Below are 15,139 nucleotides of genomic sequence, written 5' to 3'. Positions count from 1 at the left end.
GAAATAGATTTTATCACGATTACTTTCACGAGAACTGTAAATGAGTGTTAACTTTGACTGCCAAAAGTACCGTGTAGAGTGTTCATAACAGCTTCAAGCCTTCAATCTCCGCATTCTTACAATGTATTTTTAAATAAAAAGTATATAAATCGAATTAAATATTTTTGTTTTGATTAAGCTCGTTAAGTCTTCAAGGAACATGTTTGATAGAAATTCAAATTTGTAGAATTTACTAATTTACCAGTGCGCAAGTTTTTCATCCTCAGCTATTCAACCAGTTGGGATGAAATTGGGCAAGGTTATATCAGCTCTCAGAAAAATTTTAGCCCTCAAATTTAGATTTATGGCCACATCGGGTTTCTTGGATCATCTTAGGGAGGATTTTTTTTTATCAAATTTTTTTTTTTTTTTTGAATAATCAAAGACGCTGTGATATTGCTTGCTAAACCTATACTTACTGAATAATCTCTTCAGCTTTGAAAACACGAGCTTCGAAGCTAAATTCGAAGTATTGATTTTCTCCAAATTATCACCAATAACTTTATACGCTGCAGCGGCATAAAAACCATAAACCAAACACCAGTTATCAATGAAAAACATTCTTACCATTCCCTTTGAATCTTCTTTCCCCGTTCTCGTTCACCACAGGAATCACCGCAGGATGGTGGCGGCGGCGGAGGAGGAGGAGGAAGTGGCACCGGAAATGGCGGCGGCAACGAAGCCGTCGCCCTCAAGAAGGCCCTGGAGTGGGAACTGTCGCTCGATTCCAGAGATTTACGGTCCCATGGTTGGTATCATGGGCCGATTCCTCGGCAGCGGGCCGAGGAAATTGTAACGCGGGAGGGCGACTTCCTGGTGCGAGATTGCGTCTCCCAGCCGGGGAACTACGTGCTAACCTGCCGGACCAAGGGACAAACGTTGCACTTTGTCATCAATAAGGTAGGTGTGGGCGGGTGGTTGGCTGGGAAGTGGGACACGGACGGGTGTTTGTTTGGTTAAAAGGCTAGTTTTTCGGCTTGCCAGCAAATTGCGAAGAATTATAAGTGCCAGACGCTTAACGTTTGTTTGGTCTTTTATTCTGAAACGTGACATTTTCCATTATAAATTAAATTTGTGAAGGTTTTTTTTTTTTAAATTTTCAATTGTTTTTAACGTTTTACAAATTAATCATAAAATGTCGATTCGGTTATGGTTTTAAATGAAAACAATTTGAACATTTTGTGCTTTGTTCATTTTTATAAAACGTCCTAAAGTAACTGTCAATATTTTCTTGCATATCTTTAAGACCCACAGAAAGACGATGATGCAGTTCAACAATTGCTTTTATCTTAATACTTTTTGCATCCATCATCTTCCTAAAAAGCACATGTCTCAAGAAAAAACTTGCATGTCGAGTGCACTTGCTTTGACACTGTGTGGAAGTACCTATACCTATGCTCAGTGAAAAAGGGTGGAAAAAGATATGGAAAGCAAAATGGCACCTTTTTCGTTTGGACTTACAGAGCGATTTACTTGAAGTAAAACATACATCCCGACAGACGGAGAACTATTAGTGGGGAGTAGAGAACAGAACTAGGAAGGCACCTACCTAGTTGACTTCCGCCTGTAGCTTGAAGCTTTAAAAAAACGCTGCTCTTTGCCACTAGGAAGTGGCACTAAAGCACTTTACCCCTCTCACCCATTTCCTCTATCCAGAGTTGATTCTTCACACTCGGTTTGGAAAGGACAAACAACTTAACTTGAGTAAAGTACAATAAACACCATCATCTTGAAGATGTTGGAATGGATGTTCTTTTCTTTGATGAAACGGAAAAGTTTTGTCGGTTGGCCACATGGTGAGCAAATACTTACTTTACTAGTCCTAGTCGGACTCGGAAGCATGGCTTCCGGCAACTAATTCCGTCTGTCGAAGGTGAGATGTTTGCGTTCGGGGAGTTTATGAATATATTTTTGGGGGTGTCGGTTCTGGCCATTAAGATTTTGGCATTTCGAAGAACATTTTGGAACATTTTAAAAGGGGTTAATAGAGTGGTCTGGATTAGCACTAGTGCCGAATTTAGCCCGGAAGAGCCTGTCGGAAGTTTTGTATCCCTTCATTAAAAATTGAGGTGAACAAAGCGTTAAGGCGCCCACACAATAGCACGTCGGACGTCGCGTCGCGTCAGCTGTCAACGCTGTCATTGAATTCTAAAACGCTGACGCGACGCACTGGGAATTTTTTGCAGCACAATACAGCGTCCACTGACAAGGCTTTCCAGAATTTTTGAGACAAAACTCGGGGTGCCTAACATTACAAAACACAGAAAAATTACGATAATTTTATTTTTGAGTATATTTGTATCAAACTTTGACAAAAAGGCTTAAAAAAGGATTATTAAAAACCCTGCTGACGTGCTGGAATTTTGATTTATTTCAAAACAAAAACGTCGACGCTCGAGAACGCTGCTGTTTAGAACAAGTCTAGCGTTTAAGTACAATTCTGTCACTGACGCGACGCACCATTGTGGTGGCTCAAACGGAAAACGGTATCTCCAAAATGAAATGTCAACGCGACGCTGACGCGACGCGACGTCCGACGGGCTATTGTGCGGGCGCCTTTAGTCGAAATTTTGGATAGCTTTTCATCATGAGATTCTTAAAAGAATTACAAATTAAAAATCGAAATGCGACACACATATTCATAGTGACGGGTTCTTTAAATAATTTTTTTGCTCTAAAATGCATGAAAAAAAATTAAAAAAATATTGTTCTGTAAGTATTTTTTGATTATTCATTATTCAGTATTTTTTGCACATTAAAAGCCTTTCGTTTTAAATTGACATATTTTTTTCAAAAAGGTCAAAATGGTAAACACTATTTGTATAACTTAGCGTAAGTAACAGAATAGAGAACTTACTTGTATCAATGGTTAAAATCTTTGATTTTTTTTTCAAAAGTTTTTAAGGTTTAGCTTATTTGATTTGAGCATGGAAAAGGTTTTTTAAGAGAGAGCCTTCAATTTCTTGAAAAAAAAAATCTTCCGAGCTCTTGAGCAAATTTAAAGATTTTGAAGAAGACCTTCGATAAAAAATAATAAAATTGACAAAAGGTAAATTATTAAGTTGAGGTTGAAAATATGTGGTTCATTTATAATTCTTGCATACTTGATCCAAAGTTAAGACTTTTGTTTGTAATATATCTACTGTTGAACAATACAATAAGAAAATAGGCAATTTTCTGTGATTTTTTTGTGAGAAGATGAAATGTCTCGTTAAAAAAAAATTTCATAAAAAATCAGCTTTGTTATGAATACTATGAAGGATTTTTTTTTAAATTAAATCAGGGTTTTTCATAAACAAAACTTGCAATTAAAACTCAAATTCATATTCACACTTGTGAATCATTGCTGAAATGTTGACAAACTGACTTTTGATTAATTTTTTTTATCTTGATTGTAAAACTCATGTACAAAATGAATTTTGACTATTATTCCTGAATCAGAATAATGTACCTAAATTCTAAATTTGAGTTTTTAGTCTGTTTCCGAATTTGAATACGATTTCTGAAATATTCAAAAAAAACGAACTATAGGAATCTTAATTTCAGATATGAGCCAGGAAGTTAAATTTGTTTCAGAGAACTCAATTATGAATCTATTTCAATGTGATGTTTTGGGTTCTAATTTAAATTCATTGTTTTAATTTTTTAGTATTAATCCGACTTGTGAATCTTTTTTGGGGGTAGATTTTTCGGGTATCAGTTAACTTATATAGCAAAAACGACTATTTAAGATCCAACGTTTCGATCCTTATAGAATCATCATCAGGGACTGTAATTTTATTATATGTTAACACATACACATGTTTTAGAAAAATTGTGTTAATATATAATAAAATTATAGTCCCTGATGATGATCCTATATTAAGGTTGCCAGATTGCCCAGTTTTATTCCGGGTTTGTCCGGATATTCAATATAAAATTTGGAAAAGTCCAGTACAGCCCGGTTGCCCGGATTTCATTGGAAAAGCCCGGATTTTGCCCGGGTTTATTCTCATTTTTATTCTCAAATCCAACTTTTAAAAACAAATTGTGTTATAATTTTTTTTAATTAGGCGTCCAAAACGAAAAGTTTCATAAAAATAATCACGAAAGGTTTTTTGAAAGCCTGAAATACGAATTAAAGTCTGTTGACAAATTTTAGTGAAATAATTTTTTTTCGGTTTTTTTGTTTCTATGAGTAATTTACAGGTTTTGACCAAATTTGCCCGGATTTTGCCAGGATTATTTTAAATAGCCCGGTTTGTCCGGCCCGGATATATGCTTAAAAAATTCTGGCAACCTTATCCTATAAGGATCGAAACGTTGGATTTTAAATAAATAGTCGTTTTTGCTATTTAAGTTGACTGATAGCCGAAAAATTTACCCTCAAAAAACTTATTTAACAGTCGAAAATCGATACCGACTTGTGAATCTGAATCAGTTTCATAACATTTTATGAGTTTCGAATAATGAATTTCATTCTTTGTTTTGAATTCTGATTTGCCATTTTGTCATGTTTGAATTCTGCGTAAGAACTAAATTTAAGAGCATTGAATCCGGATATGGAACAAAAACTCAGAATGGTTCTTTTTTAAATATACTCGTAGAATTATTACCCAAATATTGAAAATGCGTATGAGCTTCCAACAGCACGAATTAAAATTCAAATGAAATGCTAATCCGAATTCAAACCAAGATTTCAGAACAGAAACATATAAAAATAATTTCCCATGTCAACATTTGTTAGATGCTCGGGTCTTATTTTCCCGATTAATCATCAAGTTATGATAAACTTGTATGGAACCTCCTTTCCCCATTTACATCTCCCCGCTGAAAGAAAGCCTTAATTTATCCTACAATCATTTCTCATATTCAAATACCCTCCCATGCCCAAATTCGGTTCCATTTTCTCGGTAAGTTCTCGAGTTATGTATAAAAATTGTATTGAAGCCCTCCCCCCCCCCCCCCCCCCTTTCCATCCCCCCGCTGGAAGAAGGAAGGTGTCTCAAATAACCTTAGAAATATTATTCGTATTGAAATACCCCCTTATTTACATGCCAAATTTGTTTCCATTTGCTTGATTAGCTCTCGAGTTATGTAAAAAATTGTAAGAAAGCCCCCCTTCCCCCTCCCTATCTTCCCACCGGAGACAGGGAGGGGTACCAAACCATCATAGAAATATTTCTCGTACCGAAATACACTCCCATGCCAAATTTGGTTACAGTTGCATGATCAGTTCTCGAGTTATGAAGACTTATTAGGGGGAAGGTTTCCTAAATGGGCCTATCGGGTTAAATGATCCTACGGCCGTTTGACGAAATGGCTGGCAAGACAACATATCTAATCAATGCATTTTGAGGGTAATACGCTTCGAACAAAAGGCAAGAAAGAATTTTTTGAATAAACCTACTCAAAAAAAAATCAAAAATTCATACAAGGTTTTGATACCTTTTGATGTAATATTTTGACTTTTAAAAATTATACGTAAAGAAGCTCATAACAAAAAGTTGGGTGGTTTTTGTTTCTTATTCAAATGAACCTTAAAAGAAAAACAAATTTAAGCTTTTATGATGGTTTGATAATGATTGGAAAGTGCAATAAGAGAGTGTTTTTGTATGCCCCCATCATGTTTGTAAAATGCCGCTATCTTTAAATAACAGGTTAAATAGAATAAATACACGATTTTTATCATTAAAACATCGAATTCAAGCTCTAATCAACACCTTTAGAAAGAATTGAAGATCTCAAAACAGATTTGAAAAGGTTTTTCTTATGGCCTCCATAATATGGCAACCCTAACTTTTGATTCATTCTATAAAATAATTAAAGAAATAGGTTTTTATAAAACTTCTGCTTTGTCGTATGAGAGTTATCAGTTTCTAGCATTTCCAATGAAATTATACGGAAATATTGTCAAAAAACAGAAATTTTGCCTTTAATAAAAATAGGCGCATTTAGCCCGCACGGTTTGAGGTTCGGCAATTTTGACAACAGTTAAAATAAAATCATTTTCTCCAAAACTGAAGGAGATATCTACAAAAAAAAATTACTCCAATGTATAGAAAACAGATGTCTGCTCATGTGTATAGTTTTTTTTGTACACATATTCGATGTAATATTTGATTAAATCAGTATTCTGCTTAATAGGCGCATATAGCCCGCTTCTTACCTATTTTTATATGAGGGACCCCCTCCCCCCGTACAGGAATAGGAAGGGTCCCAAAATATTATAGAAACCTTCCCCGGCCTCCAATACCTCCATCTGCCACGTTTCACGCTATTCGGATCAGTAGTCTTCGAGTCTATAAGGAACAGACAGACAGACAGACAGACAGAAATTCATTTTTATATATATAGATAGATACAGTTGCATTCAAAAAAGAAAGAAATCGAGTGAAGCTTCCCACTTCCAACCAACTTCCAAATTTGACAAGCTGCCATTTCTTTCTCGGTTGATATTTTTTCATGAATGAAATTTTTATCTATTTACAAAATTCTTTGTGATAAATTTTGCTTTTGTGAAAGAAAAAACCAAGAATACATGGATAACGATGTTTCCCATAGTAACATTCGTCTAAAAAAGAATAAAATCGTCTGCTTGGCGATAATGAAACTAATTTCTACCCGACAACATTTTTGATCGCGTTCATCGATTTTGACGTAACTCAGCCAGGTACTAGATCAAACATTTTTACATCTTTGGATCATTTCAAGATTTTTCAATGAAAATTGCCAAACATAAAGCAAATTTAGTGAAGCAATTCCAAATTTCCTTTTTTTACGGGAATAGAAGTATCTATTTTTCTAGCCATTGTAAAGACGTCGAATTTTGTAGAGCGTTAGTTGGATAGTATAGCTAAATTGTGTGAAAATTTCATGAAAAATATCAACCGCGAAAGAAATGGCTTGTCAAAGTTGGAAGTTGGTGCACAGCTTCACTCGATTTCATTCTTTTTTGAACGCAACTGTAGATGGACGCTATAGAGGGTCAACTGACAATAAAAATCTGGAAGATAGGCATGGTTGTTTTATTTTTCAGTTTTTGAATTTATACAGAGTTAAAACTCTGCAATTTTTTTCCTAGTAATTTTTGATAATTTAGGTAACTGTTTGACATTATTTTTATTTTTGTCATTTCAGTAAGTTGATTGAAAACATTGATAAATTTTTTTTTGCTCAAAACGCATCGACCAGAATTCAAATTGCTTTATAAAAAAGCGTTTTTTTCTTCAAGTGCACTCAAACAGAAAAATTTGAAATTTTTAAAAGTCTGAATTGAGGATAACCGGGCATAACTTTGTTAAGCTTGAATTTATCTGATCGTTCCACGTTAAAGTTTCGAGTTAAAGCAAGACAGGGCTAAAGGATTCCTCATAAACATGCTCCGAGCCTAGAAGCTCCCAAATATTTCCTTCCGGCCCATCTGTTACACCTAATACTGACTGTTTTCCATTTTTTGCTTCTGCCTTGCAGCTGCTGATTCAACCTGAAACCGTATACGAAAGAGTACAATACCAGTTCGAGGACGACGCGTACGACACAGTTCCTGATTTGATTACCTTCTACGTCGGCTCAGGTGAGGACTACTTTTTTGGTGTTATTCCGAGAATAAGACAAGCGATATGCTGTTGATTATTTGATTGAATCAATATAAGATGGTTTAACGTACCCGGATAAATAGTGAAGGTTTTTTCTTTACATCTTTTAGGACAAGCAATTTCGGCGGCTTCAGGGGCACGGATTCAGTTCCCTTGCAATCGAATCTATCCCCTCTCGTTTTATGCCTCCAAGTATGGACAGTACCAGCAGGGAATGCGGGGACCAAATTCCCCTTCTCCAGTACCATCGTCACCTGGTTTTAGGTGAGATTCTGTACAAGGCTTGTAGAAATCAGAGTTATTAAGGTCGTTTTCTGTTTTTGTAGGTACAATCCCTACACCCAGCAAACGAACACATATCGCAGTCCGATGTCTTCGCCACCGAGAACTAAACGTGAAACGCCACCTCGGTTGCCGTCGAAGAAACAACGTTCGCAATCTCTGACGCCGCTGCATGGCGCACAAAATACGCAGCAAAGGTATTGTAGTGCCGATGGGGTCATTCAAAGCAACGGATCGTCTCCGCCGGATAGTAAAACGCTTCCTAAACCAACAAGACTGGCTGGATCGACAGAAAAGTGCAACAGTGCCGATGGGGTGATACATCAGGACTCCTCGGCTCGATCGACTCCAACGGTAGATGAAAAATGTTCAAGCGCCGATGGTGTAGTCAAGACACAGAACTTGAACCGATCGATTTCCCAGTCGCTTCCACGATCGAACAGCTTGAGATCTTCGCACGGTATCATGGGCTCGAGAGCTTCCAGCATCAACAAGGAACCTAGCGAACACTCGTTGAGTCCTTGCATGGAGCAGAAACACTTTGCAGAAGATGATGAAGAAACGGAGCAAGTTCCTAGTCCGCCTCCTAAACCGATACGTGGAGTCAATAGAAACGACTCCATGAAAGAATCGGATCGAAATGGGGCGATTCATCGAATGGGTTCCTATCATCCCAGTGGCTCGGACTCTGGAAACGGTTCCGGTGACTCGGCTCAGAGCTCCGCTACTGGTGAAGACATTGCCCCGCAGCATCGGGGTGGCGTAATACTTAAAAATCCACGTTTCATCCCAAACTCCATGTCCTCGGTCACCTTGCGATCGTACGTGGATTTTGACCCTTTGGCAGCCGAAGAAGCACTACTATCGATGCCTATTCCAACGTACGAGCAGGTCTCGCGATACGATTTGGAAAACTTCAACACGCTGATGCTTCCATTCTGTGATTACAAGCCACTGGACAGTGGAACGCTGAATACGTTCCGCATGATGTTGGCTGAAACAGGGGCACGAGTAATTGCCTCGCATCTTACACGGGTCGATATCAGTTTGATATTAGGTATTTTATTAAAATGATTCATCTTGAAATATCTTTACTTATATTCGTTCTTCTCTCATCAGACCATTTTACACACACCGACCAGGAGTCTGGTGAAAAGAAAGATAATCTCCTGAACTGCTCAGGGCTGGAATTGATCACCCTGGATCATGGTCGCCAGTTTCGGCTAGATCTAATTGAGCGAACCGAGTGTATGAAACTGCTGGTGGCCGTTACCATTCTCACCTGCCAGGACGATCTGGAACGGGCCGAAACCTTGAACAAGTGGATTCAGATCGCGGTTGAAACGAAAACTGCCCTAGGAAATCTCTTCGGATTTTGTGCCATAATGTTGGGCCTATCGATGCCTCAGGTAAGATTAAGGAAAAGATTTGTTCCGGTTTTCTTGGTTTAAACTTAAAAGCAATCGTTCCCCAACAGATACAAAAACTGGAAACCACGTGGCACACATTGCGCCAAAAGTACACCGACAGTGCATTTAATTTCGAAGCTAAACTACGACCTACGCTCAACAGCATGAACGATTGCTCAAATCCACAGGCACCGAACACGACGATACCGCACGTACTGCCATACATTTTGATTAAGGATCGTTCCATCAACGACATTCTGGGTAAATTCAAAATTCTTTGATTGGTACCTCAAGAGTTCTAATAAGATTGCACTTTTTAGGTGACCCAACGCAGCCACCGCCTTCGAATTGTACCCTGGTGGCGAGCTGTGTGACCCCCTGGGAAAATATTACCCAGGATTTTGGGTTCTCCATCTTGTTTGCTCACCTGGATGCGGCGCGGAGTTTTATAAAAAATTTACCCCTTTATCGGAAGAATGCAAACATTGTGATGCAGGATACCAGCCGGCTGGATGCGCTGCTCGAGGATGCGTTCAGGTGAGTGGTTTATAATACGTTTAAAAGAAAAATTTCAATGAAGAGCAGTTTTGTTTCACTCTGTACCTTCTCGAAAAATATCAACACTGTCTTTTGTGAACACCTTTTGAATACATGGACGGAGATTGATGATAAATTCGAATTATGAAGTCTGCCGACATACATTTATGGGGGCGATAGTGACAAAAAAACACTAAAATCCATGTGAGATACCCCAAAAAAAACGATTCGACATAATTGCACATGGTAAAATGGTTTTGAGGAGATCAAGATCAAGGATCAAGGATTAGACGTTGAGTTAAAGTTTGAATAAAAGCAAAGAAAATTGATTCCAAGAAGGCAAAGCAGGAAGACCTGCGCACACTCGGAGTATTCGGGCGACGAGTGTTGAGAACCATCATTGGCGGCGTGCAGGAGAACGGAGTGTGGAGACAAAGGATGAACCACGAGCTCGGCGAACCCAGTATCCAGAAGGTGGTGAAGGTTGGACAAATACGCTAGGCAGGGCATGTTGCGAGAATGTCGCACGACTGGGCTGCAATGCAGGTGTCCGCTACGAATCCGATAGGAACGAGACGAGCGGCCAATGTGGGATGCCCGAGAAATTGAAGTACGGTTTTCCCGGATCGAGTGAATTTCAGGAATTATGTTCATCAAGTTATGTCGTGGGACGGAAGACTTAAAAAAAAACAAATAAGGCAAAAAAGGTTAGAGGCTTAATAACGCTCAAACCGTGCCATTGATTGGTGAAATGATTAAAAAGAACAACAAGGTATAAAGATCAACTAAACAGAAAACGGTGGTCAAATCGTGAGCAATAAAGATGGACCGGGTTGGAAAAAAAACATAAAGGGTGTCCACGATGGAATTGCCACACTTTATGTTTTTGCTCTAACTTTTTAACCGTTGGGTAGAATTTAATGAAAATTTGGGTGAATTTAGTTCATAGTGCACTGTTTACATCCTGCAAGTTTTAAAGTCCTGTAATTAAAACTCGCGGAAATGGAGTCGAAAGAACAGCTCGTGCGTGATAAAATCTTGAGCATTCATCACGAGAACAAGGATCTCTCGCATCGTTCCATCGCTAATACGTTGGGAATCGCGAATTCCATGATGTCCCGATTGATTAAGCGGTTGGAGGAACAATTGACAAAAATAACCACAACCGCGTAGTTAAGGCCTTCAAGCGAAACCCGAACACGTTCGTTCGGGATGTGGCTAAGAAGCTGCCCCTAAGCTGAAGTTTTGTCCAGAAGGCCAAAACTAAGGCTGGGCTTCGAACGTTCAAGGTACAAAAGGCCCCTAATTGCGACGAGAAGCAGAACAAGTCCGCCAAAATCCGTGCCAGGAAGTTGTACCTCAACATGCTGACGAAAGTTGAATTTTTTTTTTAACGAAATACGAAAATTACCTTTTAATTACTATTTTCTCGCATGGAAAACTATAGATTCGCAGATTCAAGTTGTATCAAAGAATTGGAGTTTAAATAAAAGATGGGTTGAAAAAGTTTAAATTTCATCTCTAGTTTTGAAAGTTTCAAAATACTTCAAATTTAGTTCAATGAGATCAAATCCCCCCACATCATTATTTAAAAATGAACGTTTTTCAGCTAGATATTTTATTTTATCGGTCTATTTATGAAAAAAAATGTAAAATCAACTACCAAGGCAAAATTCAAATAACCATAATTCAAAGTAACTATACAGAAGTTTCAAGTAATTTTTCGATTGTTTGATTAAGCAGATTTCACGATGTCTAGCCAAATCAAGTTGCAATTTATAATTGTATCGGAATGTTTGGCCTTTTAAGGCTGGTTTTGTAAGTCAATAAGGTGTTTCAATTTGTGTTTCGCATTTAAAACTATTGAAGTTGAATCAAAAATCGTTCATCAATTTCTCTTATCAGTTCTTATATTGAGTTATCTGTGAATAGAAAAAAATCCTGTACATTCATGAAGAATATTTTACATTTCTTTCAATCATTTTTTTTTACAGAACCGAGTTCCAGATCAAGTTCCTCTGGGGCAGCAAGGGCTGTTTCGTACCGGCCGAGGATCGCCACGCCAAATTCGAACACGTGCTCACCGTAATGGCGGATAAATTCTGTTCGGATCCATCGCAAAATGCCGCCGGCTAGAGAAGCATCCATGATTCTTTCACATCTTTCCAGAAATGGGATGAATCATCCAATAGGATGAAATCCCTGAAAAAAAAATTTTTCCAGAAGGCAACAAAAAAAAACAAAGAAATCAATCACTCAAACGAATTCGAATCATCAGTTTTCTACGCTATACACTACACAGTTTTTACTTGCGAGTTTATAGGGATAAAATATTTAAAAAAAGTCAAAGTCATTCGTAGGTTCATTCCAATTTGCGATTCTCGTAGTAAAAGTTTGGTATTCAGATATGTATAAATACACGCAAACATCAAAAAGCATCTCAATAGTCGTCATACACGAAATTTATAATGACATTATACCTAATTAGGTCGACACGAAAGTAACGAAACAACAAAATTACGTACTAAATATAATTAGCTCAAATATTGAAAGATACACCAAAAAAGGACAAAATGAAGCAACGTTAAATCAAACAGTTTGAAACAATAATTGGTAAGTGAAAATGAAAATGTGTGAATAACACAAACGAAATTACTTACAACAGACAGCAGAAGGAATTTTCCTAGTTTTTGGATACATTTTTAGAACAATTGCCAAACGTGAGCCGAGCGATTTTACGCTCAAATCACCAGAAACTGAACTACAGAACATTGAAGTTAATGATTCTTAACTTGAAACGAGACCCCGAAAACTTAGAGACTCAATCAAAGTTAAATCGATTTCTTGGGTTTTAATTTTTTTTTACAGCCAAAGGAACGAATTCATACAACTTTAAAGTCGGTTGAGTACAGAATTTGACATGAAAAATGAGAATCGGTTCGAATTACAAATACATTCAATGAAGAATTGTATTCATCGTTATTCGAATTCAACCCCTGATAAATGTCACACTTTCCTATCAAATTCTACCTGAAGCAATACTGCACGTATGTATATCATTCGAAATAGAAACAAAAACAAAACGTTGATATTGGTTTGTGAAACCTTTCCTCATACCCCTACACTTATACAATCGAACTTTAATCTCAACTTTCTTAAAATGCAAAAAAACCCTTTTCCTAAAAAAAACCTTTTCAAGGAAATGAAAATGCTGAAAAACAACCTGACGAAAGAATTTCGGTGCAGTCATTCGAAATCAAGCTGGAAAAGGCAACATTTAAGAGTGAAAATTTCAAACATAGAAAGAGAAAAAATACAACAAAAATAAATAAATATACAACTGCAAAAGAGTAACACACAAAATACACAAAGCTAGTTAAAACAGTGGATAAATAAAAAGAAAAGAAACTGTATGATAATAAAAATGATAAAAAGCATGCGTACTATTTATAAACTAACTGAGCTACATATGGGAACCCTTTTCAATGAGAAGTGCAACTAAAGATGAAGGTACTGATTTGCATACAACTACAAAAGATAAGGATACACATATTTGGTTCAACTACAGATGATGTTTTATCTTATTTCTTACCTCTTTGTGTATCACCTTCCCGAGTCAGAGTTGAAGATAGGTTAAAAATCTGTATTAATCCAATCGCTATGATTAGAAAAAAAAAACTACAATAAACACAGGAACAATTTGAGTGCGGGTCTGAAGCAAAAAGTATTACGTAATGCAGGATTAGGTCTGGAGTAAGAAGAATGTACTTATGTGTATGTACAGTTATGTTGTACATATTCCCATGTTTGCATTATCCTTTTGGTTTAGTTAGACTATTTTCCCCGGACTTCCGTTTCGAGCGATAAAGTGAATCGAAGCTATCGAACATGAATGATATAAGTAAAGTAAGCAGTCGAAATCAAACAATAAACGGATGTTGAAAGCAGAGGGCAAACTTGCCAGAAGTACTAAAATCATTTGTGGAAACCTTGTATTTGGCAAAAGTATGATATTTAAACAGTAAAAATATGAAAGTAATAAATTATTTCAGTGAACGATGTGCGATTTTTTTTCTCGGTGTGATGACACATTTGGATACCTACTTGCTTTTGCGAACTGCATTCTAACGGTGCTGCCTTTTCATATTTCAAGTTTCTATAAATTTTTATTTATTGTTTTTATTTCTGATCAACGGATCACATGTTGATCCAAATGATTACTTAGAATAAAAATAAAAACATAACATTAAGTCAAACTATGGGGTTCTCAAGGCCCGTATCACTTTTCTTTGGAAAACATCCCTCGAAACGTTGAAGTCAAAATGCACCGAGAAACTGTTGAACGATCTCATTGCGCCGATGAGGGCTCCGTAATTGTTCATTCGAAAGGGAATGTACAACTGAAGATCCAGATTTCTAAAACCACGGGGTCGTACACTAAGCGGAATAGCCTCCAGGAGCGTGGGACAGTCGTTTAGCGATGACAGGAGGTCGGCGACGAATGAGGCACGTGTTGCTTGTCTGCGGGCTTGAAGAGTATCGGTATCTATGAGGCGGCATCGTTTTTCGTAGCTAGGCAAGCGAAAAGGGTCTTGCCAGTTCAGGTGTCTAAGGGCGTATCGCAAGAATCGCCGCTGAATAGCTTCGAGCCGATCGACACCGTTCTGGTAGTAGGGACACCAGGCAGCTGATGCGTATTCAAGGATGGAACGAACAATGCTGCAGTATAGGCTTTTCAGGCAATACACGTCCTTGAAGTCCTTCGTCACTCTAAAATAGAAACCGAGACTTCTGGATGCTTTTTCAATCACGTAGTTGGTGTGTGCCTTGAATTCTAGGCGCTGATCTAAGATTACGCCGCCAAGATCGTTAACGTGGTTCACACATGAGATGGGTTCGTCTCCTAGGAACTCCGCAATTAAAGGCTGCCGCTTACGAGAAAAGCTGATGACTGCACCAATCAGCGAAGAGGTTGAATTGACATTGCAGACAATTTATGTCGTCGTGGTCGTTTATGGTGTGAAATAGTTTTAGGTCATCAGCATAGCAAAGTTTAGGGACGTCGAGGAGTGACAACACGTCGTTGAAATAAATTAGGAAAATGATCGGTCCTAGATGGCTACCTTGGGGCACACCAGAGGTGGCTGGGAACTGCCTGGAAAAAGTGTCACCCGTTCGAACAATCAATTTACGACCGGTTAAGTAACTGGGGAACCAACCCAGTAGTGTACCACAGAATCCTAAGCGTTCGAGTTTTCCGATGGCAATCTCATGGTTTACCTTGTCGAATGCAGC

General features: G+C 37.8%; 2 protein-coding genes across 3 annotated transcripts in view; one reads left to right on the top strand and one right to left on the bottom strand.

Annotated features, from left to right (window-relative positions):
- The window catches only part of LOC129741561 (breast cancer anti-estrogen resistance protein 3 homolog), a 14,613-nt gene extending 713 nt beyond the window's left edge, over positions 1–13,900 (top strand). Inside the window, exons 2-9 of the mRNA XM_055733301.1 lie at positions 649–939; positions 7,492–7,594; positions 7,727–7,880; positions 7,943–8,955; positions 9,018–9,307; positions 9,376–9,568; positions 9,628–9,844; positions 11,839–13,900. Of these exons, the coding sequence (XP_055589276.1) occupies positions 649–939; positions 7,492–7,594; positions 7,727–7,880; positions 7,943–8,955; positions 9,018–9,307; positions 9,376–9,568; positions 9,628–9,844; positions 11,839–11,980 (2,403 nt within the window). The 3' untranslated portion in view covers positions 11,981–13,900. The remainder of the gene's footprint in view (positions 1–648; positions 940–7,491; positions 7,595–7,726; positions 7,881–7,942; positions 8,956–9,017; positions 9,308–9,375; positions 9,569–9,627; positions 9,845–11,838) is intronic.
- LOC129748909 (breast cancer anti-estrogen resistance protein 3 homolog) overlaps positions 1–15,139 on the bottom strand; it is a 353,061-nt gene that overhangs the window by 146,517 nt on the left and 191,405 nt on the right. The gene's annotated exons all lie outside the window — the stretch shown is intronic.

Source organism: Uranotaenia lowii, chromosome 2, assembly GCF_029784155.1.
Source record: "Uranotaenia lowii strain MFRU-FL chromosome 2, ASM2978415v1, whole genome shotgun sequence".
NCBI classification, from domain to species: Eukaryota; Metazoa; Arthropoda; class Insecta; order Diptera; family Culicidae; genus Uranotaenia; species Uranotaenia lowii.
The sequence above is the reverse complement of the archived record's forward strand: the minus strand, read 5'-3'. Positions and strand labels throughout refer to the sequence as shown.